Source organism: Montipora foliosa, chromosome 12 (genome assembly GCF_036669935.1).
Source record: "Montipora foliosa isolate CH-2021 chromosome 12, ASM3666993v2, whole genome shotgun sequence".
Lineage (NCBI taxonomy): Eukaryota > Metazoa > Cnidaria > Anthozoa > Scleractinia > Acroporidae > Montipora > Montipora foliosa.
This window is the reverse complement of record NC_090880.1, coordinates 25,601,428-25,626,427: the sequence shown is the minus strand read 5'-3', so window position 1 is coordinate 25,626,427 and position 25,000 is coordinate 25,601,428. Positions and strand designations below refer to the sequence as shown.

At 40.7% G+C, this 25,000-nt stretch overlaps 3 protein-coding genes and 1 long non-coding RNA gene across 9 annotated transcripts in view; 1 reads left to right on the top strand and 3 right to left on the bottom strand.

The window, feature by feature from the left end:
* Window positions 1-7,901, bottom strand: part of LOC137978627 (monocarboxylate transporter 10-like) — a 16,261-nt gene extending 8,360 nt beyond the window's left edge. Inside the window, exons 1-3 of one of the 4 annotated variants that reach the window (XM_068825635.1) lie at window positions 7,790-7,901; window positions 6,053-6,218; window positions 1-173 (exon numbers count right to left, since the gene is read on the bottom strand). The exon at window positions 1-173 is cut by the window's left edge and continues 429 nt beyond it. In XM_068825635.1, coding sequence (XP_068681736.1) covers window positions 1-173; window positions 6,053-6,146 — 267 coding nt within the window. In that variant the 5' untranslated portion in view covers window positions 6,147-6,218; window positions 7,790-7,901. Of the gene's footprint in view, window positions 174-1,348; window positions 1,412-4,690; window positions 4,902-6,052; window positions 6,657-7,789 lie in introns of those variants that run through there. The other 3 variants (XM_068825634.1, XM_068825636.1, XM_068825637.1) reach the window with 3 other exon arrangements.
* A 3,467-nt stretch (window positions 7,902-11,368) lies between these two features.
* Window positions 11,369-18,495, bottom strand: LOC137978630 (monocarboxylate transporter 10-like). Its single transcript, XM_068825642.1, has 4 exons — window positions 18,207-18,495; window positions 16,628-17,220; window positions 13,061-13,427; window positions 11,369-11,547 (listed from the first exon to the last, which is right to left on the bottom strand). Exons 1-4 carry the CDS (start codon window positions 18,385-18,387, stop codon window positions 11,378-11,380), a joined length of 1,311 nt encoding a protein of 436 aa, XP_068681743.1. The 5' UTR covers window positions 18,388-18,495; the 3' UTR covers window positions 11,369-11,377.
* Window positions 18,152-22,927, top strand: LOC137978644 (uncharacterized). The gene is made up of 3 exons (XR_011118204.1): window positions 18,152-18,396; window positions 19,872-20,237; window positions 22,487-22,927. It is a non-coding gene; the product is annotated as an uncharacterized lncRNA (long non-coding RNA).
* Window positions 21,489-25,000, bottom strand: part of LOC137978629 (monocarboxylate transporter 10-like) — a 5,224-nt gene continuing 1,712 nt past the window's right edge. For all 3 annotated transcript variants that reach the window (XM_068825640.1, XM_068825641.1, XM_068825638.1), the window contains 3 exons: window positions 23,946-24,538; window positions 22,936-23,302; window positions 21,489-22,317 (listed from right to left, as the gene is read on the bottom strand). In XM_068825640.1, the coding sequence (XP_068681741.1) occupies window positions 22,148-22,317; window positions 22,936-23,302; window positions 23,946-24,538 (1,130 nt within the window). In that variant the 3' untranslated portion in view covers window positions 21,489-22,147. The remainder of the gene's footprint in view (window positions 22,318-22,935; window positions 23,303-23,945; window positions 24,539-25,000) is intronic.

Genomic DNA, 25,000 nt, shown 5'->3' with positions numbered 1-25,000 from the left:
ATAGGTAAAGAGGAGAAGATATAGGTTGTTCACATAGGAGCTGACGAGCAAACTAACGGCACAGAAGACTCCTCCGATCATGGACGTGATCCGACATCCAACTCGGGTGACCAGGGTGGTTGAGATATGACCACTGAAGAACGTCATTGCTATCCCCACAGAACCAATGCATGCTACAATAAAAAGAAAATAATTAGGGTACCTTTGGATGAGTCATTAATGGCTGGCATTTTCGAAGAAACCACAAACACAACTCTAACGCGTCGTTACTATTTTTATTTTTAGAGGGCCAAATTACTCAATTCTGATGGGTCAATTAAGAGGGGCTTTTTTTCTTAACACACTGTCACTAAAATACTATATTGACTGATTCGTTGCTTGGTTACGCTTATAAATTTTGGTAAATTTTGGTGACAAATCGCTGACGAAGATGTGATAAACAAATTGAAAACTGCTAGCGAAAATAAAAATGCTAAGAAAAGCACAAAAATGGCGTTTTTAAGAAATGGGCAGCGGAAAGAAAAATTGATGACTCTTTACTGAACTTGAGAAATTGAACTTAAACGGCTTGGGAAGTGTGAAATTTCGCCCTCGAGATCTAGATTATAAACAAGTAATCGTATGAGTTCCTCGTGAAATTAAGCCGGATTAATTTCACTCGTGTTTTCAACACGATCCAGTTTTTTATCGAAACTTACTTATGACGACGCACTAGTGAAATTAATAAAGTTTTTAATAAAGTTCCCTAATAGCCCTGAATAGTCATTTCTTTAGTTCTTTAATAAAGTTCCTTTCCTTTCCTTTCCTTCCCCTATCGTAAAATTTTGCCAAATATCAGCGTTGAACATTATTTGGGAGTAGAGACATAAATTCCTTAGCCTGCGAATACAATCGCCTCTCATCGCTCACCGCCGCTTGGGCCGTTCACCGAGAGAACGGCCCAAGCGGCGGTGAGCGATGAGAGGCGGCTGTATTCGCAGGCTATAAATTCCTTGGGTAACATAAATCTGGAATTCGAATTAGCGTACGTTAATTTAAACGGCTTTTTAACAACCCGGCAGGCCCTGGGTTTTTGCATGTTTGCATCGCTAGTAAGCCACTCTGCAGCACGAGTGGTCACTACTTGAATCAGGAGCCCAGCCTGGAGCGTGCAACTTAACTATACTTGTGCAACGGCGTTTTCACAAGTAAGGTTATTTTTAGATTGAATTTCCCGCTAATGAGACTCCCACAGGAGCCCGATGACCAATTACAAGAAATTAAGCTGACGTCATAGGGTCACCGAACCGTAACTGACTTTGTTTTTTGACCTGAATGGCGGGAAGGGCTAGTCTAAAAATAAACCTACTTGTGAAAACGCCGTTTCACAGACGCTGTATGGAAGTTGCACGCTCCGGGTGATGGGCTCCTGCTTGAATACGTTTCTATCCTCTTGAGGTAAATGTAAATAAATAAAGAGATGGCTTAGCTTACGAGCAGGCTCTCCCTTCGCGGCGAGAGAGAGAAAAGAGAGCCCCTCTCTCTTCTCCCTCCGACTCCAGTCCCCTATCTTTCACGCTCGAACCGCGGAGAGCTATAGCCTGCTTGCAAGCTGCTATAGAGATAGCAACCTCGTTCCCAGGGTTCTCTCCTACTCTTCCCCTGGAGCGAGCTGTACTTTTTCGAAGATGATTCGTGGATGCTAGCTCCCACGAGCTAGCTCAGTGGTAAAGCATCTGAACCAGAAATGGAAGGTAACTCTTTCCTCCCCAGAGAATCAAACGCTTTTTGCCCTGAGAAAATGCAGGCATAAAATACGTTGCTTTCGGAATTCGCGACAATTCGCGCTGATCGGAATCGAGAATACATGATCCTCGGCGGAGGAGAGTGGGAAAGTCATGGGCGTTTTCCATTTACCAAGAAATTCCGGAAATTCCGGTTAGGATGAGGAACACTGGAAAATTTCCGGAATAAACGCAACTTCTGAAAAGGTAGTCCTGTTTTTCCCGTTGGAAACTTTCCGATGGAAATGTGTGTTCCATTTACAACTTTGAAAGGTCTTACCAGTTCCAGGCTATTCACGGTCACATTTTTAAATTTTGGCGCGTAAAATCGCAATCACTGGGCGGCGAACAGACCTGAGTATGGGCCGGGTCGCACTAGTGCAAAAAGTTGTTTATTTTACAAAAAACTCTGTCATCATATAGTTTTTGGTTGTGCGACCCTTCTCTCCAAAATTCAAAAAACAAGAAGCTTTTTTAAAGCATTTACTCGGAATACCAAGTGGCGCAGAAGTAGGGTGATACATTTTGGACGAGGTAGTTTTTGTGACTACTGCGCATGGCGCGTAGTCACTGTTGCCATATCGTGTTAGTTCTTCCGAAAATGAGTATGTAACAATAGAATACACTTCGGAGCCAATCCGCATACGAAGAATACCAAAGTTTACTCGGAATACCAAGTGGCGCAGAAGTAGGGTGATACATTTTGGACGAGGTAGTTTTTGTGACTACTGCGCATGGCGCGTAGTCACTGTTGCCATATCGTGTTAGTTCTTCCGAAAATGAGTATGTAACAATAGAATACACTTCGGAGCCAATCCGCATACGAAGAATACCAAAGTTCGGACTCTGCAAACAGTACGATGAATTGCCGATAGTTCGCGAGGACGAACGAAATGTTCGGGTGCCCCGTGTTCGCAGATGATGATCTGTGAAGAATACGGTTCTGAGGTGAGGTTTTAATTCTTACAACAGTTACTTAACGTAGCTTTCGTATTTTGTTTCTAACCGACCAATTGAGCCCGTTTAAGCGTTTAATGAAGCCGCCGTTTTCGAGATAAACAAAGCTTAGCAGTAGAACGTAATTGTCAAACTATAGATGGTTTCACAGTGACATCATCAAATTAGCAAGGTCTTCTGAATTGTCATCTATAGGAGGCTGACGATACCCGAAAAAGTTTCCAGTTCCATGACGTCTTTCGTTTCGAAAATACAGTATTTCGAATTTCCTAATTGTCACGTTACGCAGCTTATCATGGTGACACCACGATACCAAGCTACAGTGGAACCCCGTTAATACGGTCATCAACGGGCGAAAAAAATTGGCCGTATTACCGGGGGTTCGGTGAAATTCATGACTAAAAGGCCTTAATGACAAATATCGCATTTGCACTTCCAGAAAAACTTTTCTCTTTAATAAACAACAGGAATGTACGTACAGTAATTGTATAAAATACTTGAAACTTCGTACGTTCTGAGCCTAAAATCAAAACAAGAACGGGCCCAGCTTACTATGCTTCTAAAAAACGGAAGCCGCCGTAATTACCTACTGAACCGAAAGACTTAAGTATCACTCGTGTTTTTGATGAAAGCACAAAGACTTAATCCCTTCGCGATTTGCCTTACTGGATTTTACAGTAGTGTGAAGATCATGTTTGTAATGAAAACAGTGAGGAGTGTTGCTGACAGTACTTTGTAAGGTAAATCGGCTGTTCGATTACAGCGGTAAAGTCAATGAAATTACATGTCACAGGTGTTTGGCGCGAGTGGCCGAGTTAACGGGATGAAATTATAGAGGACTCTACTATTTGGGATTTTAAATTGTGGCCGTTGGCCGTACGCGTATTAACGGGTGACCCCATTAACGAGGGTTTTCTATAAGAGAATGTATGGCCGTTAGGCGGGAATCTAAGCAGTTTGAGCCTTTCAAGTACTAGTACATTACGAGATGTGTTCATACATTTTATCTCATGAGCCAAAAGTAAGCGCTTTCAAGGCAAAGGAAAGTCCACTTTGATCCACCTACACAAGTAAAAGTTGTGTGATTTCAACGCTTCGACAAAGAGCTCAGAAACGATGTACCGCATAGATCTGAGAATTGGAGGTGGTGTCTAAATTTGTTTCCCGCAACATTCCAAGTTATTGGCCTTTTTCATCGAACGTTTCGAATTTATTTTTTTGTTGCGTGACAGTGAAAATGATCGTAAATTTTTTTTCAATGGTCGAAAAACTATCGATATGGAAGCTGTGGTGAATCAATTCCCACAATTCAGCCACGCCTATTCACATGACATAATATTCTACTTCTTTTCCCCTCGCACATCTCTGGAGTAGTCACATGCGCCTCTCGAGTGCCTATGTTTTAATTAGCCAAGTACGAAACAAAACAAGTAAATGTTTCTGCAGCCAGTTGCTCAGTCATAACAACGCAGATAATGTACCGGTGAAAATCGCTTAATGTTTACAATTGCAAATAAATTCAACAGGTGACATAGCTATAGGGGTAGTATGTCTTGGAACTGGTTGTTTGAATGGAAATTACGTGGGCGTTATGTCAATCTTTGCGGGATCTAGTATGTAGCGTGACATCAGATAAACTGGTTTCAATTGTAATTAATATGGGTAAGTGAAAAACGGTATTCATCTGCGTAGGTTCCAAATTAAGAGTGTTGTGAATAACGCGGCCGGTGACCTCCAGCTCTAGGTAACTAACATGAAGATCAAGAAACTATTAAACAATAAAAAGAAAAAATAGACATCGGCAAGATGATGTTCGTACAAAGGACAGCTGAAGCAGAAAGAGACTAAACTCAGCCATAATTTTAACATACCGCTGCTGGAAGTTCTGTACTGGCATGTTGTCAACAGCCAGGATTATCGTAAATATCTTATTCATAACATTTCTAGACGTTTGAATCCAGCATACTCACGTTTAGCTGCATATTGCATTGCGTCATTTGCTATATCGTGGAACATGGGCTTTGAATCAGCAAACGACATTAAACGAGTCAAGCTGAAGCCCCAATGTAGAATCCATCATTTAGTTGCTCCACTGCACGTTATAAGTTCCGATTTTCATCTAATTCTGTTAGACGTGAGGCTGTTTCAAGTCTCTCGCTATCTGAAATTCGTTGTTGCAGTTGTTTTGTTAGAGAGGGAGGTCAAATGTATTGCTCGGAGGGGTGTAGTACACTGCTTTTAGCCAATGAAATCACCGCCTCCTAATTCTATTGTCCATTTGCTGCACAGAAAACTAAATTCTTCCCAGAATATAACTCGGATACCTTTCAGGGTATTCCGAGTAATGAGCAGAATGCACCAAATGTTCAAAAATGCCACCACTTAAAATTGGCGAGCTCTAGACCTCGCCACAATGTCACAAAATGTCAAAAAAGCTTTTTAATATGTCAACCACGATGTAAAAAGGATCGAAAACCGCGTTAAAGTGTATTTCAAACCATGATACATTTGGTCTTGGCAATCGCCAACCGCAGGGATTGTTCCGTCTTCTTTGTCTGCCTTGCTTTAACTTGACACCCATAATATCCAACAATGCCAGTTGAACGTTCAAGTTATGAAGACTGTAGATACAGTGCATTTGAAATAAATTTTCCATTCTAAGCTGCATGCAATTTAAAAGAGAAAAGATTCCAAGAAAAGCGCAAGTTACTTGTCGTGGTACCATGTTTTGTTTTTGAGCGTCATTGTGTGACTCACGCTTGGTGGGAGATGGATCTCATCTTTCTCTGGTGACACATTGTTTGACACTGTGCGACCCCAAATGTACAAAATAGTGTTTTGCCGGAAAAGGAAATTCGAGTGAAATGTTATCTCAACAAAATCAATTTTGTCCTCTAGTGCGACCCGGCCCTTAAATGGAAAACGTTTTTCACCCGATGGAAATTTCCACCGAAATTTCCGGAAATTTTTTGTAAATGGTAAACAACCCATATGTTCAATGATCGCATTTTATTTTTTCCCTGAGTATCCTCAAGTGACCATGGGGAAAATACATTCTTAATACGAAGGGTCATTCATGTTGCAAATCGCGATAGACCATGTGGCATTGCTCCCTTATATGCAGGGGTTAACTTGTACGTGGGTTCAAATTTGCTTTAAAATTTTCCTTTTTTTCTAATATCACGTATCCCCTTGCCAAGCCGGGCCAATTGATAACCCTCACGCATAGCTCGTTTCAGCCGTGACTTAATTCAGCCCGCGTGTATTCAACACAATAGTGCGCGTGAAATCTTTTGGGTTTCAAAGAATTAAAGCTCCCCACAGTCACTCACCTGTAATTTCTCTTGATGCATTAAAATAATCCATAAACACCGGCAGAAAGACTCCGAAGCTAAAAGCGAAACCCAGCGCTGATATCCAAGTCATGGCAGCGCAAGTGCAGACCAGCCATGACCACGAACTATCACGTTTGCGAGGAGGACCGGTGGAGCAAAACAACTGTGAAATAGCCATCATTTTCGGGTAAGAAAACTTATATGAAGCTACAATCTTCTTAAATATGAACTACTTTGTGTTTTTTGTTTTTTTTTTTTTTTTGTTTTTTTGTTTTTGTTTTGGACAATTTAGAACGGTCTTCTCAAAATAAATTGAGTTATAAAACTTTGGTTCTGTAAACACATGAGTGCCCTTCAATTGAACTTTGGACTGAAGCAGAATTGTGCCTTTACATGTGTAATAGGAATGAATTAAAGAACTTGAGATGATTTACCTATGATCTGAATTGTTCGGTGTAATGTTTGATTCAATTTTTTGTATGCTTTCAAATAATTATTTTTATCACATATTTTAGTCAGGACTATTCAATCAGCCTGGGGCCGGTTGCTCTAAGCTTGGTTCGCGCTAGCCCGCGTTGATTAAGAGGTATCAAAACCTATAGGTTTTCATGGTATTTAACGTTGGTTGGCACTAACCATGCTTCGAGCAACCCGGGCCAGGTTGTTACACCAACTGCGAGAGTAACAAAAACTTAACTGAAACCCCCAGAGTGAGTTCCTTGAGGTTAAAGACGTGTTTAAAGAGACAGTCTTAACTGCTCGAAGAATTTAATTTGTTCGGATTTCGAACCTAAAAAAGTGACATGCCCTGCAATTTCAAAGTACAAAATCTTCCTTTAGAAAACAGGATGAAATGTACCCTCCACCATCCTGAGAGATATTCTACAACTCTTCCGGTAATTTTTTGTGATCATTAGTTTACATCTAATTCACTTTGTATAATATGGGTGAGATATTTTGTAACTTGGATCTTTAAGAACAATCTAAAACGTAGAGCTAGTAAAGGACATGAAAGGAAAAGATATTGTAAAAGAAGAGAACAAACGATTATCCATTTTATGTTCACTTTAGCATTAATTTAACACATTAGCTTTAAAAAAAAAGGCCCACCTTCAACCGACAAGCTTTTCGACCGTTTTTTTTTTTTGTTTATGGAAATGATTTAGATGACTTTTAGCTTTGGCGGGATTTTCATGTATGAAAATTGTTCCTCGGCAAGCAATGCCTGTTACGGCGAGCGACTCTCGAGGGTTAACAACTGAAGAGGTGTCGTGAGCCGGTTTGAGGTGATAAGGACTACTTTACGGGCTTGGTCTCGCGATAAATGCACTCTTGATGTAGAATTATATACTTGATTTATTCTCTTGACATCAATTGCAATATAATCTTGTTTAAGCCGTAAGATATAACAAGGTATAAGCTACTGGAATAGTTAAAAGAAACAACTTGTCTTCATAGATCTACATATTTAGCTCCACGTGGCGATTACGTATTTGATTGAAGAGAAACTAACGAAGCCTTACTTACTAAATAAACTAATGATACCAGCTAGGCCAACTATAGCTCTCGAAGGGCTTCAAGACTTAAGGTGGATAAGATTGACACTAGTAAGATTGTCACGTACTGAATAAGTCTTATAGAATCTCGGAAGTGACTATTCAGTAAATGGTAAAGCTAACGACTAGAAAACGGACTACTACTACAACTAACAAGCATGAAACAAGCAACACTTACATATCAGTCCTTCGCTTGCCTCTAAAGGAAAGAAAATACTTGATACTTCAATGTTCGAGGTGACTTGACTAACGCGAAAGCGCACGAGCTGCTAATACTAACCATAAAGAAGGTACGTGATGGTTTTGATAAAAAAGGTTTAATTGTTCCCTTTGATTTAGGAACGGAAATACTCGATTATGTGATAAGACTACAATGAACCATTAAGCGTCCTTTACAATGCCTGTCGGTTGAAGGTTAGCCTTTAAAAGTACATTTTGTTTATTTTTGACGAGTACAGAATCGAACACATGATTTGCTAAGAGATGCGTACAGCACGTTTTTTTACCGTCCTTAATTAAATTAATCCAAAAATTGCTATTTGTATGGTTGCCGTTATCTATTTAATCTTTCACAAGAGCATTGAGCTTATTACGCATTTACGGGCACCATGGTATTTTTCAGAATGGATAATTTCGAAGTGAGTTATTTGATTTATTGGGGTCCGTATGCTCATGCATACAGACCCCTATGTCAGAGGCATATGTTGACAGTGGGGACGAGATGACGATTGACAAATAGTCTGGCATGTAAACTGGGTACTAGTAATTGCGAATTATTGTTTTTCAGGTGTCGGCCATTGCTTCTATCCTGTTGTCTTCCTTGTGTATTTAAGGTATGTGGTCGTTTTCCCTGTTTTGGGAAAATTTTGAAGAGCTTTTCGTCCCAAATTAGTTGTAATTGCTCAAGGTAAGTTATTTCTGTTTCAAAATTGCTCTGTCGTGCTCTTTCTGATTGGTTTTCGTTCTTTCACTTTCCTGCCTTGTTTGGTCTTTGTTTTGTTTATTTCATCCGGGTGACATCGCTGAGTGGAGTTTCCTCGGCGATATCGATACGGGAGTTGTTTACTCACCCAAGCCAACATATCTAGACTCCGCTTGTGTTTAGTTTGGAGTGCACTGAAGCTAAGACGCTTTCTCAAGCCCACATTCATTGGCGCTGGTTGGCCTCATCCCACAAGTACCTCACGAGTATCTCACAAGCCAGTATTTATCGGCTTGAACTGTCGGTGTGGGTTACACCTCAAACTGAAAGAGTTGTTGTACTCTAAAAAATACTTGCATTGAATAAGAGTCTTGCACTCTCAAAGAATAGTATTTCGTACTCTTACTGTTGTCTGCTGCTAGCCGCCAGCATGGGAACAACAATCGACCAATGCCGGTCAAGGATCGGCTGTCACAACAATTTTGTGAAAGCCAAGGATGCATTTTCACGTGTGCGAGGGCGATTTTGGAATACGATGCTTATGATGTTTTACTTAAATGTGTTTTACTTGCCAACATTAAAACAAGTTGTTGGACATTACAAGTCGTGTAATGAGGTGATGTTTTGGTTTACACAAATGATGTGCTACAATGTTTACCTCCCGTTGGTTTCAATATTGGTTAAAGAGTATTCATTACAATTTAGTGAGTCATTTACTGGACGGTTGTTCATGACATCAAACATTGGTCCATATATGTCTCTTAGAAATTCACTTCTAGAAGTATTTTCAAACTCTTAATGGCATTACAATAATTGTTGTTTGTTAACTACTGGCATTAATACACTATATATATTGCAATGAAAACACTTTATCAAATATTGAACAATGTCTGGAACATCAGTTAACAGCAAACAGTCATTTGTTTGCGCAGAACATCTTTTAGCACTGTATAGATTATTTCCAATAACCAAAATATTGTTCAAAGTAGAATTAGTCCGCAAACTAATATCTTGTATTTAATGGTATATAGTAGCCGTAAGTGACATTGCTACACATTGCTTAACAACATTCACACCAAAGATTGCTCATTTCCTTGACTAGAGTCAGCGGACACAGTGGTTGTTGAATCAATGATATCAAATATTGTAGGACCTGGATTTTCCTCCACATCATCACCTGTATTTTTAGGTATTGCTAATGCTGTGTGTACCATCAATGTTTATTACTGCTACTCCAGTAGGTGGTGCTAGTAACACTGTTGGATTCTCAGTATTCATTGGAGCATGTCTATAGGTTTTTTTTACTACAGTGTCAAGGCTGTGCTCTAAGGAAAATTTCAGGGAGCCCTTCGGGCTAAAGTTTTTAGCTGCCTTATCTGCTCAAAATACAATAAGCCACAGTGCCCGGCCAGGCGACCGGGTAATATTTCTCACTGGCCCAAAGCCAAATGTTAGTCGCCTCAGGCGGCTGGGCGCTGTTAAAGCACAGCCTTGCAGTGTGGTTAATTGTTTTGATCAAATGGCTTTTCCCAGCACCATTACCTCCAGTTATAAACAAATAAACTGGTTCAACATTTTGTGACTTCAGGCTGTTGAGGTTTTCGTTTTATTTCTAGTCCATGAAAGCACCCTGTTGTAAGCTTTAGGTTGCATTTTTAATTATTTAATGATCTAACTGATTGACATATTTGGTCATCAGATATTCCTCTTGGCTGTTTATCCATTGTTATTGCTGTTGGACTGTGTTATATTTCGGTAATCACGAGAACTTTTGTCTCCCTGCTTTGAAAAACGCACTGTGAGGTCATAATGCCGACTATTTATGAGGAGAATTCAAAATTAGACAAGAGGTAACTTACCTTGATTAAGGATAATTCCAAAGCTTCACGAAAGGCCTGGTATTCAGTCCCAGGCTCCAGGGTCGCGGATACGTCATTCAAAGACCGATTAGTGCGCACGCGCATACTCCAACAATGTTGAAAGAGGGGGCAAACGCTTTTAAACCCATTCAACATCGATTCAACTTGGATTCAACATGGTTGAAAGGGGGAAACCATCGCTGTTCAACATCGTTGTTCAACAAAATCGAACTGATGTTGAAGCTTTTCACCCGGATCTTTACATGAAAGAGTTTTCGGAAAAGTCACAAACGCATGCGCAAATTCAGTTCAATTTATTTTTGCTACTTTTGTTATGTTAAATTACAAAGTAAAGATATATTAAAAGTACAAGAGATATTAAATAATCAATAAAAGAAAAGCATAAGGCGAGGATGCCCATATAGTAATCATTAGGGCTTATTCGGGCTACGGGCACCCCAAGAAAAAATACAAATATAAAATGATAATTTTAGGCGTGTCTGATTTAATTTGTAAACACATTTAGGTTAAAAAGCAAGAACACAGACAAACAAGCAAAATAAGGGAAAGTCAGTTCAGGAGGAAAATATTTAATTTAGACTTAAATTGAGAAAAATTGTCAGCATTCTGAATTTCTGTATTGAAAGAATTAAACAATATAGGTCCTTGAAAGCGTATTGCGATGGTAGAGAGACTTCCACTTTACATTTTTCTAATTGTTTTCATTGACTCTAAATATCTGATAACGGTTACTAAGGTTAAGCGTTAAATAAAATTGAAAACAATGCTTCGCGAATTTTGGGCAAAGATTAGACAAGTGTGCACTGTATGTTATTCTTACAAGCAAACAAGTCATCTGTATTCACTTCCCCGAACGTTTTTGGAAAGAGGTGGTCTTCTTGCTGTAAAATGACCAATGAATTGGTGTTACTCGACTCGCAAGCAACTGCATCATTCAGGCGGTTCTTGATCAACAAGCATCTTTTTAAATGGCGCTGTACTTTAGAAGCCTCTCTTCTTCTTCGTTTACGGAGGAACTGAGGTCAGGTCTTTTGTAACATAACAGGATGAACGGAATAAAGGCTCCGGAAAGTGTGATGCTACCTGCAACACGGAAAGGCACCACATACGAACCCAGCTTGTCTGCTAACAGACCTAAGTGGGAAAAATAACCATGTTAGGTTATTTTGGGTTTGTTTGATGTGGGACATGGCGCAGAATGGCTATTGTTTGTAGGACATATACTTGCTTTGTGGCATAAATTACTCTTGTCTCACTTGAACTCTCATGTTGGTTCTTAATAGACTTCAATTGGTTGCGGTTAGTCTCTTACAAATGCAAATCTATAGGAAAATTCTGGGAGCTGCGAATACCCAGTGGAATAACTGTCCATGAAACTACAAGCAGTTTGCAGGCAGTAGATTTCCGAACAAACCCGATCACTCCGAATAGTTTGATAGAAAAGCCTGCATCTCATTTGCGACATGATTTGCGACAGCTTAAGCCCGATTCCCTCTTGTGCAATAAGCACAAGCAAGCATAAAGAAAATTGTGTCAGAAGCGGCTTGAAATAAACATGAATTAAGCATAAGCGTAAAGCGCAAGAAAGGAAACTTTTTCCTTTCCTTGCTGGTATGCTTATCTCACGGTTGTGTTAAATTCACAAGTGGGAACCCGCGTGAGTTTGCACAAGCACGACGATTCGTACGCCACCTTGAATCTTACTAGATCTTCTCGGACGTTACTACGCTTGCGTATGCCAAATTTTCCTCAGCTTGTCTTGCTGTGTAAACGTCGCAAGCCCGTCCTTGTGCATACGCTTGCGCTTATCGCGCAAGTGAGAAACACGCTGAGAAACACGACGAGAGAAACACGACGAGAAACACGACGAGAAACACGCTGGAGAAACACGATGTCGTGTGATTTCACGCCCCTTCTACTATCGGTGGCGATCGTAAGTGTTCGTGAGCGATCGTATTAAAAACGAGTAAACTGGAAAGTACACCGTTACTCTCAAGGGAACTCAGGGGGCGGAGCTAAAGCAAGCCTCAATGACGCGGAAATATGAAAAAAATGCATATTTATGAGAAAAATGGCTCATTAGCTCGGGGTAATCACAATAAGTCAAAATTTCCAGGTAAATCGCTTTCCCTATTCCAAACCATTCCGACTCAGTATTTGAATTTTACTAAATTACCAAACTTTTGCACCTTAGTAGCCAATGGAAAAATAAAAGATGTTTGCCCTAACTATTTTCAGTTTCATACTTAATCAGCCCCTGAAAGCGAGAGAGGCAGGAGCTTTCATGCAAATTTCATCTTTTTCAACAGGTTCTCTGCTGTCTGCGCTAAACAGGAAGGGATCTAAACCATTTGGCTTCAATACTGGGGATCCTCTGTCTATACATACACACGGCCTCAAAACGGTAAAAGAAATACAGGAACTGGGGCGGATCAAGGGATACGACGGTAAACCCTTAAACCGAAATGAACAACATGTAAACAAGACCAGTTTCTGAGGTTATAACTCAATTTGAGCATGGTCTGTGAAATAGCACAAAGGCTAAAAATCATTCATTTCTCCGAGAGTATATATAAATCACCCGTGGGGCATTTGACCGACAATTCTCCGAATTCTTGGATTCGTCTCAAAGGAATATGACACTTACCGGCTAACGTAGGACCGCTTGCCATGAATAACGCTGACATTGTCATACGCCATCCCAGCACAGCAGCGGATTTGAGTGGACTGGCAGTGAAAGTAAGAACACTTAAACTGGTATTGAAAAAGCCATCGCCGAGTCCGTAGAATACCATGCAGATGGTAAGAGTTGCAAACGTTGGGGCTGCAGTCATGAGGACGATGCTCAATCCTGCGGTAAATTGCGCAGCTTGGTAAACTTTGAACGTGTCCACTCTCGGATGATTGCATAAAAGGCCGGAAAGCAAACGGCCAGCAGAGGAGCACAAACCTTGATAAATGAACAGTCTGGATGCTTTTTCAGCTGAAACTCCTAATTCCTCAGAATAGCGAATCTGAAAAGTGAATATACATTTATGACAGCTCGTGGCAGAGTTGCTGTTCATCTCTGTTTCAAAGCGAGAAAGCGAGTTTTTGCAATGACTGCAAAATTTTCGCGCGCTCATTGCCGGCTATTTTTTATTGTCAATTAACGGACAGACACATAAATATATTATTAATGCGATATTAACGCGATATTGCTCGTGTCAGATTGAATAAAATTGAAGTTTCTCGCATTTTTGTCTCGCTTTCTTCTCGTGTTTTGACTTAATTTTGACCCCTCTGCCCTTTTGTTATTGTAAAAAACGAATAGAATTCAGTTTTTCATGCGTCTGTCCTGTTATTGATAATGAATTTTGTCATAAAATGATTGCGAAAGTAGTCTGCGGATCCACTCGGCTATCCTTTCGTCGATCCTCAGCTACGTTGACAATGTTATGACGAAATTCATGATCAATAACAGACATCAATTTGTTAACTTGACACGAGACCGTTAAAATGGCAATAGACTGTTTTCACGTGACGTCACGGCGGCCATATTGGTGCCTAAACAATGGGACGGCGGCCATGTTGGTGTCCCCAACTAATCATCCGGGAATTGAGCTCCAGTATCATGCAAACGTCGCTTTCTTCTGTTTCGGTGTAAAAACAAGGTTAATTTACTGAGCACGTGAGTGAAAACACTCCGTAGGGAGATTTAACACCTTAGTTTTCGCTAGCGACGCAAGCACAAGAGCGCTTCTTTCACCGTGAAAACGGTGTACTTCCGCTTATGCTTGCGTTCGTTTGCGTTGTGTGAAAACAGGACGTAACGCAAGCTGCGATCTTCGTCCAATGAAAAAGACCCGTTCCACTTGCAGCGCCGCGTTGTAAAAGAAAACATGGAACTAGTGAATCTTTGTGTCTGCGTCTTGTTTGTGCTTGCGTTATGGTTCGTTTTCACTTGAAACGAATCTCTTGTGCTTGTGTTTATGATTGCCCTTGTGCTTGCCTCGCTAGTGAAAACCCGGCTTAACGGCAAACGTCAGCCTAATATTTGCGGTTACAATTTTTTGAACTTCTTTTTATGTAAAGCAACAGCATACCGTTTGCTGTTTCAATGTAAATGAGATGCTAATCTCTCAAATGAGCCGAGTTTGCTTTTTTTGAACACCGAAGCGACTTCATCAAGGCCAGAGAGATAACTTTACACTTATCAAGAAATACAAGTGTCGCGGGAAAACGCCTGAAAGCTGAAACATGCATGTAGTTCCCGTTGTTACGGTCTGTCTTCTGTGGTGTATCATGGTTGGGAGGGTAAATGCGCGGAGATTTTAGCTACACCAAGCTACTCTAAAAATCCGAGGATAAATAAAGATGTATGAAGTGATATGATATGATATGAAGCATCTGATTGGCCGAGAATATGGCGCGAAATTTTTTTTGAGCGAATCAATGAACAGGGCGATGGGAAACCAAGTTCATAAAAAAATTGCCTTCAACACTCATTTGAAAATGCGTCAGTGATGTACATGATTACTGGCAAATACAAAGGACCATTTAAAATGTGGGAAAGAAAAAATGGTATATCTACATATCCCTCTATCTCCACTGCTGGGGGCCAACAGCTGGTACACTCACTTGAGTGATCATTTTCAGACCTAGCTAGTTTTACATTCGTCTCCTTCGTGTTTTTGTTTTGTTTTGTTTAATTTACACTTACACATTACGAAAACGGAGCGGACAATGTGAGCTGATTTGCTAAGAGACACAAAACTTGCCGGGGAAGCTGTTCTGAGAAAACAATCACTCTAAGGAAAAATATAGGTGTGGTAGCCGGCCGGTTCCGCGTGACGAGCTCCTCCCTCTGCACAAGACATTTACAATGAAAATGAAAGACAAAATGTATTATGGGGGGAGGGGGAAGTGGGAAAATGCCATTGTCACGCTTCCCGGGTGGTGGTGGTGGTGTAGTGGCCAGTGTGCCAGTCTCCCGACCCCATGACTGCGTGTTTGGGGCTTAGCTCTGTCGCCGTTTAATGTTTCCTTTGCTCTACATTGTCTGTCTCTCTCCACCCAGGTGCATAAATGGACACCTGAGGCATCCTGTCAGGGTTGCGTAACTCGGCGATTGCCTAGCATCCCGTCCAGGGGGAGCAGCAATGCTCTCAGTCGCTTCATTCTCATTTGAAATCGGATAAGCTAGCATGGCCTTGTACGACCCAGCTACTGGTGTGCGACTTATCTATTCACTTTCCTCTTTTACCACAGGAAAAAAAAAACTTGTAGTGCGTTTCAGTTGAGTGCCCGAAGCAATGAACATCCCTCTGTAAGAAATACTTTACTTTTTCTCTTGCTTAAAAAAATACTTCAAGTTGACTTGCATTTTAAAATATAGGAAACTTTATTTATTGGTCAAATTTAATACTTTACCAACATGGCGAGGTATTTAGACGTACATATAACTTTTGTTACAGTTCGATGCAGTTCACGAATTGGCCGCCATCTTGAAGTTGCGTAGGTATTTCATGTATCCCTTATTATAGTGTATTTTTACCTTGCATACCCACACAGGCCCGCGTAAGCCCATAGATATTTAAGAAATAGAAAACATGTACCGTGTTTCTATTGAGTTATACAAACACGAGTGAAAGTTTGGGAGAACGAGAAATGCTGTGGGAACACGAGCCGCAGGCGAGTGTTTCCACAGCTTTTTCGAGTTCTCCCAAACTTTCACGAGTGTTTCTATAACTCGATAGAAACACGGAGTACATGTTTTCTATTTCTTTTAGAAAACAACGCGGCGAGGAAAAGAAAAACAACTTGTTAGCTCTAATTATCAAAATGTAAATTCTCTTTGCTCGCGCCATCACTACGTCAACAGCTCGTGCTAGTTCTGTGTCTCCATCGAGTTATAGAAACACGATTTTTAACCAATCAGCGCGCGTATTTTCTTAGGAAAAGGTAATGTGCATCTAAATGCCTCACCATGTTGATAAAGTATTTAATTTGGCGAATAAATGATTTTAGGGGTACTCCATTTAGGTACTCCATAGGGTATGCCATGGAGTAGGGCTCCGAGTTTTGTCCTTTCCCATCCCCTAAAAGTAAGCCTAACCTTTACCCTTACCTTATTGTTGAGAATAGGTAGCAAATGCTTAGACATATAGGGACACCCCGTGTTGGATGTCAAAATTGGCTGTACATAAGTGAATTTCACTGCAAACTTGCTTACCATGTGAATCAGAGGAACAAAGTGGCCAAAAGACAACAGAAAAGCAGGAATGAAAAAAGCAATAACGGGAGGTTCTTTCCAAACAGAGAAGTCAAACACCTTCTTGATTTTGGAAATAAGACTCGTATTTCCACTGGCTGCTTCTTCGTGAGTAATTTCTTCATTTCCCTCGACGTTAGGGTCAAAGGTAATAACAAGGGAGCGCAGGATAACAACGACTACCGCCATTACGCGACAGGTGGACCGCCACCCAGTGGCCATAATTAGGGCCTCCAGAGTGGGGCCCATCACAAGGATGCCACCCCCAACCCCCAAATTTAAAATACCCATAGCAATTGACTCCCTTCTGTTGAAATACTGGTTAATCACAACCATTCCAGAGGAAAACGTACAACTGCAACCGAATCCAAACAAGACACTGTAGGTAAAGAGGAGAAGATATAGGTTGTCCACAAAGGAGCTGACGAGCAAGCTAATGGCACAGACGACTCCTCCGATTATGGACGTGATCCGACATCCAACTCGGGTGACCAGGGCAGTTGAGATATGACCACTGAAGAACGTCATTGCTACTCCCACAGAACCAATGCATGCTACAATTAACCGAAAATAATTAGATTACCCTTGGTTGAGTAATGGCTGGCATTTTTTTAAGAAACCACAAACACAATCCCTTAAAGTTGTTGTCGTCAATTATTTTTATCCTATAGAGAGTCAAATTACTCAATTCCCTACTCAATTCTGATTGGTCAATCAAGAAGGGCTGTTTTTCCTTAACACATGCAGGGCCGTATTTCTAAAATGCTATATTGACTAGTTCGTTGTTTGGTTACGATTATAAAATTTGGTGAATCTTTGAATGGCTTGGGAAGTGTGAAATTTTTGCTCCTCTAAATTATAAACGAGTAATCGTATGAGTTCCTTGTGAAATTAAGGATTATTTCACTCGTATTTTCAACACGACCCAGTTTTTTATCCAAACATACTTATGACAACACTAGTGAGACTATTCCTTCTTTTTACAAGTTGCCATGCGATCGTTTAGTGTTTCACCAACCGGTTGGTGAGCATCCAATTGGAAATGCGTTTTTACGAAAGGTAATAATGATTGATCATCACACTACTTGTTGTTCGAAAGCCGATTAAATTAATCCAGGATTAGCGGAAACATTTATTTCATTTTGAATTTGTTGGTGAATGTTTCTTTTGCTTTTCCCCCCTAGCAAAGGTTTTTTTTTTCTTTTTGTGCTGTACGGGAAAAGAGACCTATGCCATGTGTCAAAACTCGCTGTGTTGAGCACGCGTGGCGGTTACTTAGAGACCGAAACTTCAGGTGATACTTCATGTTGTGTGCGCTCACTTAAACAATAGCAGAATTACTGTAATGGCATGCGCGAGACACAGAGGGGTCAAGTCATCATAGTCAGCAAACATGTTATCGGGCATGCGGTTTGAAGAGTCGGGTCAATAAACCAGGCTCACGCATTGTTCGCTTCAGACCCGTATATACACAGTAACATAATAATGCGGGTAAAATCTTTTGGGTTTAAAAGAATTAAAGCTCTTCACAGGCACTCACCTGTAATTTCCCTTGATGCATTGAAATAATCCATAAATACCGGCAGAAAGACTCCGAAGCTAAAAACGAAGCCCAGCGCTGATAACGAAGTCATGGCAGCGCAAGCACAGACCAGCCATGACCACAAACTATCACGTTTGCGAGGAGGACCGGTGGAGAGAAACAACTGAGAAATGGCCATCAGTTTCAGGTAAGTAAGCTAATATGAAACTACAGTATGTTTCAATATGAACGACTGTGGTTTTCTTTTTTTGGGCCCTTTAGAACGGTCTCCTCAGAATAAATTGACGTTATAAAACTTTGGCGCTGTAAACACATGAGGGTCCTTCAATTGAACTTTAAGAACTGAAGGAGAGTTGCGCCTTTGCATGTGTCATACGAATTAATTGAAGAACTTGAGATGATTTACGTATGATTTAAATTTCTCGGTGTCCTGTTTGGTTCAACTAAAAAATTGTATGCTTACAAAGAATTATTTTTATCATATAACTAAGTCAGGACTATTCAATCAGCCTTGGGCCGGTTGCTCAACCCTGGTTAGCGCTAACCTTCGGTTAAACAGTGCTAGATAATTAAGTGACAGTGCTAGTTACAAAATATATTTTGCATCGCATGTCCCTTACTGGGCACCGTAGTTAAGGGATATCAAATCCTAATCTTGGTTTACACGTGACGTCAGACAAAACTAAAATTACAACTTTTGAGTTTTTACCTTCATGGGTAAAAAACATTTTAAAAGATATATATGTTGGCCTGTTTTAAGCTCGGTAGCATGCTTTGTTTCGAAAATAGAGCAGCTTGGTTTTCAAACGTTTTTTTTGACAATGCGTGACATCTGGATTGCTTCTGAGGAACATGTCACGTACACGAAAATATCGATTCGCCTTGTGTTTTCGAGTTCTGAATAACCAATATGTTAAGAGAAGTGTCTATGCGAATGTTTTAAGTTTAACAAAGAGAAAAAATGTTTAGAGAGAGCCAAAATAAAGTTCAGATGTTTCCACTAGTTTCCGGCCGCCATGTTAGTGTCCCTCTGAGGGACATCAACTTGGAGTCTCCATACTAAACAACCATTATTTTGAGTGGTACCCTTTGCCGAATAACTCGAGTTTGGAATATCGCATAGCCCTAAAAATTTGAAACGCTGTTTATTCATTACCCTTCTACAATATCTCACTTTCTTGACTGAATTTATTGAACGGTAAGCGATTTTATAATTTCTTTGCGTGATACTTGCGTGACGCGTGACGTTGCGTGACGTTAAGGGCGCCATTCGTGTGTCTTCGCTCAATAAATTGCGTGATACTTGCGTACGTTAAGGTCTTCGCTCAATAAATTAGCAAGAGAATTGTGGTTGTGGTGTCTGCAGAGCAATACTATAATATAATTGCTCAACATCATTCCTGGGCGGGATAACCATAATGCAGATTGCTGTAAGCACGCTTTCATCGACCGAACGCGAACCGAGTGTAGCCTCGACCCTACTATTTTTTCTTGGGTTGACGAGCGTGTGGCTAGTAAGCCCGAGTGAACCTTTTCGCGTCACGTCTTAACAACAAATTAGGTAAGTACGTTTCGTGGCATCCCGAACCTGAAGCGTTTGCCACGAATGTCTTTACACTTTGTTGGACTAACATGAATTGTTACATTTTTTCCGCTGTTTAGTCTCCTTCTAAAGGTGTTGACCAAAGTGAAGCAAGACCAAGTTTTTAGCGTTCTTGCTAGTTGCACCTGTGTGGTCTACTTCCAAGGTGGACCTGCCCACTGACGTTGGCCCACAACGGCGCTGTGCACCTGCTTCGTCATCAGCTTCAACTGGCCACCTGGCCTATATTGGGAAAGCCTGCAAAATCAAGCCATGTCTGAACGGGCTTCCAAAGTCATCTGCAAGTCGTGGACAAGTGGTAGCTCAAAAACAATACTCTAAGCCATGAAATGAGTGGTGTAGCTGGTGTTCTAGGGTCAAAGCAGATATTCGTCTTGCTCCTTTTACTGTGTTTTTGGACTTCCTAGTTCATATTTTTGATGGAGGTAAGTGTTATAGTACAGTGAATACCTATCGATTATCAGCGGTATCTACAACGATCAAATCCGTTTGCGACAGCTGGGGGATCTTGGTTGTGACCACCTTGTATCAAGATTGATGTAAGGTCTGTTTGTTACGAAACCCCCAGCACCTAGATGTAGCTATACATGGGATGTGTCTACCGTAACTATGCATCTACACGGCCTTGTTCCTCTAAAAGAACTGCCACTGAAAACTCTGTCTCATAAACTGGCTATGTTGATTGCCCCGGGGTAACGGCTCAAAGACCCTAAGAGCACTCGTTGTAAATGACATGACTGTTAAGGACAATTGCATTATCTGTGTGATGCGAAATCGACTTACCTTACTTACCTGGATCTGGTCCTCTTGAAATCTTTGTTTACCAGGCCTGTGCCCACCGTTTGCACGTTTTGGAATACGTTAAAAGAACAGCAGCTCATCGCGTGGGTACTAATCAGTTATTTATTTCCATTATAAGAGTGTATCAACTAGCACTAATGGTCGCTGGATTAAGGCTACTCTCAAACAATCGGAAGTACCTATTTATAAAATGATTAGCCTTGCTAACTGGTCAAATGTGTCGACCTTTTAGAATCCTATAAAAGAAACTTAATCTGTTCTTCTGAGGAAGATGTTGGTAGAATCGTTGTATCGTGATTGAAAATTGTGATATGGGAAATTATAAGTTTCTGTTAAATGTTATATTTCGGTTATCAAGAGAACTTTTGTCTCCCCGCTTTGAAAAACGCACTGTGGGGTCATAATGCCGAGTACTTATGAGGAGAATTTAAAATTAGACGAGAGGTAACTTACCTTGAAGGATAATTCCAAAGCTTCACGAGAGGCCTGGTATTCAGTCCCAGGTTCCAGGGTACGCGGATACGTCATTCAAAGAAGGATTAGTCAAAATACCTCACTCTAAACGCATGCGCAAATTCAGTTCAGTGCAGTTCTATTTATTTTTAAAAAATTTGGTTTTATCAACGGAGTTGATAATGTAAATTGGCCACCGTACAGAGATTCTAAAAGCTGACGTTTCGAGCGTTAGCCCTTCGTCAGAGCCCTTCGCTCTGACGAAGGGCTAACGCTCGAAACGTCAGCTTTTAGAATCCCTGTACGGTGGCCAATTTACATTATCAACTCCGTTGATAAAACCAAATTTTTGTATACTACTTCCCCACCGACGCAGCACCACAGTTTCTTTAGAAACTACCCCTTCATCTATTTATTTTTGCCACTTTTGTTAGGTTAAATTACAAAATAAATATATTAAAGTACAAGATATATTAAATAATCAATAAAAGAAAAGCATAAGGCGAGGATGCCCATATAGTAATCATTAGGGCTTATTCCGGCTATAGGCACCCCAAGAAAAAATACAAATATAAAATGATAAAATGTAGGCGTGTCTGATTTAATTTGTAAACACATTTAGGTTAAAAAGCAAGAACACAGACAAACAAGCAAAATAAGGGGAAGTCAGTTCGGGAGGAAAGTTTTTTAATTTAGACTTAAATTGAGAAAAATTGTCAGCATTCTTAATTTCTGTATTGAAAGAGTAAACAATATAGGTCCTTGGAAGCGTATTGCGATGGTAGAGAGACTTCCACTTTACATTTTTCTAATTGTTTTCATTGACTCTAAATATCTGATAACGGTAACTACGGTTAAGCGTTAAATAAAATTGAAAACCATGTTACGCGAATTTTGGGCAAAGATTAGACAAGTGTGCACTGTATGTTATTCTTACAACCAAACAAGTCATCTGTATTCACTTTCCCAAACGTTTTTAGAAAGAGGTGGTCTTCTTGCTGCAAAATGACCAATGAATTGGTGTTACTCGACTCGCAAGCAACTGTATCATTCAGGCGGTTCTTGATCAACAAGCATCTTTTTAAATGGCGCTGTACTTTACAAGCCTCTCTTCTTCTTCGTTTACGGAGGAACTGAGGTCAGGTCTTTTGTAACATAACAGGATGAACGGAATAAAGGCTCCGGAAAGTGTGATGCTACCTGCAACACGGAAAGGCACCACATACGAACCCAGCTTGTCTGCTAACAGACCTGAGTGGGAAAAATAATCATGTTAGGTTATTTTGGGTCTGTTTGATGTAGGACTCTTACATGGAAAAATAAAAGATATTTGCACTAACTACTTTCACTTTCATGCTTAATCAGCCCCTAAAGGCGAGAAAGACAAGAGCTTTCATGCAAATTTCATCTTTGTCAACAGACTCTCTGGTGTCTGCAATAAACTGGAAGGGATCAGTGGACTATTTGGCTTCAATGTCTACACGTACGTACACACGGCCCCAAAACGGCAAAAGAAATACAGGAACTGGGGCGGATCAAGGGATAGGAAGGTCAACCCCTGAAAGCGAAATAAAAACATGTAAACAAGATCAGTTTCTAAGGTTAAAACTCAACTCAACAGCCATCTTTGAGCGAGAATAGGACACTTCGGAAATACCATAATACTCTTTGTTTGTCCACCCAAATTTTGCATAAGGATTAGACTAGCATTGTTTCCAATTTCTCTTGGAACTTACATTGGTCCCAAGAGAAAACAAAGACAATGCTTGGGGGACAAACAAAGAGTATTAAGGTATTTTCGAAAGTAGCCTACTCTCCGAATTCTTGGATTCGTCCCAAAGGAATAACGATAATTTTCGTGACACTTACCGGCTAAGGGAGGACCGCTTGCCAAGAATAACGCTGAAATTGTCATATACCATCCCAGCACAGCAGCGGATTTGAGTGGACTGGCAGTGAAAGTAAGAACACTTAAACTGGTATAGAAAAAGCCATCGCCGAGTCCGTAGAATACCATGCTGATGGTAAGAGTTGCAAACGTTGGGGCTGCAGTCATGAGGATGGTGCTCAATCCGGCGGTAAATTGCGCAGCTTGGTAAACTTTGAACGTGTCCACTCTCGGATGATTGCATAAAAAGCCGGAAAGCAAACGGCCAGCGGAGGAGCACAAACCTTGATAAATGAACAGTCTGGATGCTTTTTCAGCTGAAACTCCTAATTCTTCAGAATAGCGAATCTGAAAAATGAATATACATTTATGACAGCCCATGGCAGAGTTGCTGTTCACCTCTGTTTCAAAGCGAGTTTTTACAATAACTGGCTAATTTTGGATAATTTTTATAAGCGGCAGACACATAAATTTATTATTTATGCGATATTACCACAGAAAGAACAAATTGTAGCCCCTCCGAATTTTCCTCGCATCAAATTAGCGCGTTTCAGTTGAGTGCCCGAAGCAATGAACATCCCTCTGTAAGAAATGCTTTTGCTTTACTTTTTCTCTTGCTTAAAAAAAAATCCTCCAAGTTCCCCCACCCCCAACCCCCCATCCAGATGTTGAGATACATCCAGGATTGATCTTATTAGATCCACGACGATTTCAATAAGCGTCACGAAGTGTCCCTTTGCTCTTCTCCCCAAATTCACCATAACTCGTGTCTCGAAATACAGACAATTAAAGTCACAAAGTATCCCCCCAATTGCATCTCCTGAAGTAAAGATAAACAGCTACATTTACCCAAACCTAAAAGTAACCCTGACCCTTCCCTTGTTAAATAATTGTTGAGAATAGGTAGCAAATGCTAAGACTTAAAGGGACACCTCGTGTTGGATGTCAAAATTGGCTGTACATAAGTGAATTTCACTGCGAACTTGCTTACCATGTGAATCAGGGGAACAAAGTGGCCAAAAGACAACAGAAAAGCAGGAATGAAAAAAGCAATAACGGGAGGTTCTTTCCAAACAGAGAAGTCAAACACCTTCTTGATTTTGGAAATAAGACTCGTATTTCCACTGGCTGTTTCTTCGTGAGTAATTTCTTCATTTGCCTCGACGTTAGGGTCAAAGGTAATAACAAGGGAGCGCAGGACAACAACGACTACCGCCATTATGCGACAGGTGGACCGCCATCCAGTGGCCCTAATTAGGGCCTCCAGAGTGGGGCCCATCACAAGGACGCCACCTCCAATCCCAAGATTTAAGATACCCATAGCAATTGACTGCCTTCTGTTAAAATACTGGTTAATCACAACCATTCCAGAGGAATACGTACAACTGCAACCGAATCCAAACAAAACGCTGTAGGTAAAGAGGAGGAGATATAGGTTGTCCGCAAAGGAGCTGACGAGCAAGCCAATGGCACAGAAGACTCCTCCGATTATGGACGTGATCCGACATCCAACTCGGGTGACCAGGGTGGTTGAGATATGTCCACTGAAGAACGTCATTGCTATCCCCACAGAACCAATGCATGCTACAATCAACCGAAAATGATTAGATTACCGTTGGATGAGTAATGACTGGGATTTTCCTCGACCCTCAATGATTGAGGTTCTCGGGGAAACAAAACTCACTGTTTCCCTTGGGGCCAGTCATTAAGTGCTTTATGTTCAATTATCTTTTTTTTTTCCCGAGTATCCGCAAGCGACCATGATAAAAATACATTCCTTAACACGAAGGGTGATTCATTTTGTTCTGGTGGTATTGCAAATCGCGATAGACCATGGGGCATTGATCCCTTATGTACAGGACTTAACTTGTACGTGGGTTCAAATATCCTTGAAAATTTTCCCTTATTTTAATATCATGCACGTATCCCCTGGCCAAGCCCGGTCAATAACCCTCACGCATTGTTCGTTTTAGCCGTGACTTATTCATTACAACCCGTGTATTCAACACAATAAAGCGTGTGAAATCTTTTGGGTTAAAAAGAATT